This window comes from Cornus florida, unplaced genomic scaffold, assembly GCF_030987335.1.
Source record: "Cornus florida cultivar Cherokee Brave unplaced genomic scaffold, ASM3098733v1 CherokeeBrave_3.0.0_Hap2_Chr04, whole genome shotgun sequence".
NCBI classification, from domain to species: domain Eukaryota; kingdom Viridiplantae; phylum Streptophyta; class Magnoliopsida; order Cornales; family Cornaceae; genus Cornus; species Cornus florida.
This window is the reverse complement of record NW_026775574.1, coordinates 105,121,163-105,124,385: the sequence shown is the minus strand read 5'-3', so window position 1 is coordinate 105,124,385 and position 3,223 is coordinate 105,121,163. Positions and strand designations below refer to the sequence as shown.

Genomic DNA, 3,223 nt, shown 5'->3' with positions numbered 1-3,223 from the left:
ATTGGACGATATCAACTATAAATAGGGATGACCTACTCACCAGAGAGTAGGCAAATCTTATCCATTTTAAAATGGATAATGTATTACTCCCTCTATCCCAATTTAGATGTCATGTCACTTTTGGGGAGTAGAAATTTCCCAATTTAGATGTCATGTCACTTTTGGGGAGTAGAAATTTTTAAGGAGACATGTGAGACATGCCTTGTCTCCCTGAAAAGTTACTAATTTGTCTTTTTAAGTTTTGAATATTCAAGTTTGAAATTTTAAATTCGAATAACATATATGAAAAGATGTAAAATATCTTGTTTAAAAAAGGAAAGTGACAATTATTTTGGGATAGACCAAAAAGGAAAGGATGATATTTTTTTTTTTTTTGGACAGAAGGAGTATTAATTGTCATTTGAGGGGATTGAGTGCATTTTGATAAATTAAAAGTCCCAATTTTGTAATTAGTTTGAAAAGTTGAGAAATGGTGTAAATAATTTTTACAACTTGCTCGATTGGTAATATAAACTCCAAAACTAGTCCGCTTTTTGAGTCATTAAAATCCACCAATTTGACTCGTTTTAGGAGGATGATAACGAATCGACTCTTTTGACTTACATATAAAGCCTCGTACGTAAAGACAAAAAGCACAGGTTTGTCCCGCCTTTCTTTATAATTTACTTATTGCCTTCTAAAATTTGTGTAATTTACAGAATTGACATGCTGATCTTTAAAGATGACGTCATTGGCCATACTCATCAACGGCTGGATCGAGTCCGGGGAGAATTTTCTAGCGAATAAGAACGGGTCACGCCTTCTCCTCACAGACGAATCAGAGCCGTTGATACCAACAGCACCGTATCTAGGCCGGTGCTTTCTCAAAGACATGATCAGATTTGGGCCCACCTCAGCTGCACCGTACGTGCGAGGGTGATCATCATGACGACCTTTCCAGTCAACGTGAGTCAGCGTCGCTGGCACGCATCCACGTGGGTCCTTCATGCTCATGAGCGTAGGGAAGTAATGCTCCTCAGGGTAACACGTGGAAGTTTTTAGACACGGTAGCTTGAACTTAGACCACAGTCGCCTGTCACTTACGGCTATCCTTGCGTGCCGACGTGTCAACACGAAGAACTGAGACCCAATTCTAAAACTCTCGAACCTCACCTCCGGAAGCATCACGCCTTCCCCACGCGCCGCCCACCTGTCATACGCGCCGGCCTCATTTTTCAAGATTTCGATGAAGCTTTTCTTTGACCTGATTAGTGTTTTGTAGGTGAAGTTGAAGGAGTGTAGGGGTATGCACGAAGCGGATAGAAGGGCAAACATGGAATTTGACGGGTCGTGGAGAAGCGCTTGAGAAAGCAAGCGACGCGCCGCCGCGATGAGAGTGGGTGAGTACCGGCGAGTGGGTTTGGAGGGTATGACTCGGTGGTCGAACACGCCGCGAAACGGCGGGTCGTAGTAGATTCTTGGGTCGGCGTGTATGTAGATGTTGTAGAGATTTTTGGGGGTGTGGTTGAAGAAGAGCTCCCAAAGTGGCGCGAAAGGGAGTGGCGTGGTGGTGAGGAACATGAAGGCGAGTTTCTTCCGCGAACCGGCGGGCGATGGCTTTGGGTTGACTCGGGCGGCGAGTCGGAACAGTGAGTCATCGTCATCTTCTTCCGCCGGCCGCGGTGGTGGTGGAGAGGTGGCGGTTGTGTTCTTGTTTTTTTGTTGTGTTTTTATTGTGGGTGTGAATGTGGGTACTATTGGGTACACACCACTTCTGTTAGTGGTGGTGTTGCTGGTGGTGGAAATGGTGGTGGCGCCACCAGTTGTGGTGGTGTTTGGGGGAGTGGTTGTGATGGTGAATACAACAGCTAGAGGCAAGCAGAGGAGGAGAGCACAGAAAAGGGACAGTGGATTTGGGGACAGCATGGTTTTCGTTTGCTCAGTGATTGATTTTGAGAGAGAGAGAGAGAAAGAGTAAGAGTAAAGTGGGATTTAGTGGGGGCGGTTGGGTTTAGTGATTGCTAAATTGACGGCGGCGATGGGGGATAAACATGACATATATATATATATATATATATATATATATATATATATATATATATATATGATACAACCTCAACGGACTGACCAAAGAGATCTTTACACTTCAGTTCTGTAATTAGATCATATTGTTTGTACTATACACTATGTTAATGGCGTGTATAAAATAGTGTTAAGAACACGTGTTCTCATACATCCACTTTTACTTTATAACGGAAAAACCCTAAAATCAAATCCATTGGTTTAGATGCTCAAAACTGTGATTATCCCATGTTTGCCAAAGATACAAATGAAACTAGTGTGATCAAACAACTTGTCGTGTTCTTTTTTCTTTTCTTTTCCTTTTATTTTTTTTGAATAAATATATTTATGTTATGTTTGGGAGCATAATCTTGAATTTGAGATTGGAACAAATTTAATTCAAAATTTACATTAAATTTTATCCAATTCTAAATTTAAGGCACCCTTTTTATGTCTGAAATGACAACAAATATTTTACAAGCAAAATGGTAAAATAACATAGTACCATTATCAAGTTGGACAACCCTTGTTAATCGGGAAAGGTAAGTAAAATTGTGAAACTTAAAAGTAATTTATGTGATTTATTAACAAATCTTAGGGAGGTAAGTGAAATTTATTCATTTTTTTCATCTGTCTCCTAATATTATGTTTGAGATGTAATAATATTATTTTTGCAAAATCGCGGTGCTCAAATTAAAATAAAAATAAATTTTGTTCATTCAGAGATCGCACGTGACGATTAAAACCATTATTATGATAATTATTTAGCCTTTACTTAGGAAAAAAAAAAAAAAAAAAACCATAATTATTGATAAGTTTCGAGATAAGAGGAGTGAAAAGCTTTGGACAAAAACAAATAAATAGTATTATGACAAAAACAATTTTCACATTGGTTATGATATGATAGAGTACACGTGCCTCGCATGCTGGTGACAAGGGGCTAAGTTGGCAATTATTCTGTGTTGGTTCACATGGGTGCACACATCATTGGTGCCTAAAAATCAGAAACCTGGAATACAAGGAACGAGTTATGTATGACATGCCAATGGTGTGCAATCCGTAACCTTCACTCCTAAAAACCATGTGTGTTTTGAGTTAATCTAAGTCTATATGTGTGTGTGTGAGTGTGTGTTTTAGAAATTGACTATATTTAATCAAGTTTGAGTTTGAGTTGTTTAATCAC

At 39.3% G+C, this 3,223-nt stretch overlaps 1 protein-coding gene across 1 annotated transcript; it reads right to left on the bottom strand.

Annotated features, from left to right (window-relative positions):
* Positions 1-224: 224 nt before the first annotated feature.
* Positions 225-2,065, bottom strand: LOC132304484 (glycosyltransferase BC10). The gene has a single exon (XM_059802177.1). It carries the CDS (start codon positions 1,903-1,905, stop codon positions 667-669), a length of 1,239 nt encoding a protein of 412 aa, XP_059658160.1. The 5' UTR covers positions 1,906-2,065; the 3' UTR covers positions 225-666.
* Between the last annotated feature and the right edge of the window lie 1,158 nt (positions 2,066-3,223).

Bases quoted from the DNA above. Each gene is read 5' to 3' on its own strand.
- LOC132304484 (XM_059802177.1), bottom strand. From the start codon at position 1,905: ATGCTGTCCCCAAATCCACTGTCCCTTTTCTGTGCTCTCCTCCTCTGC.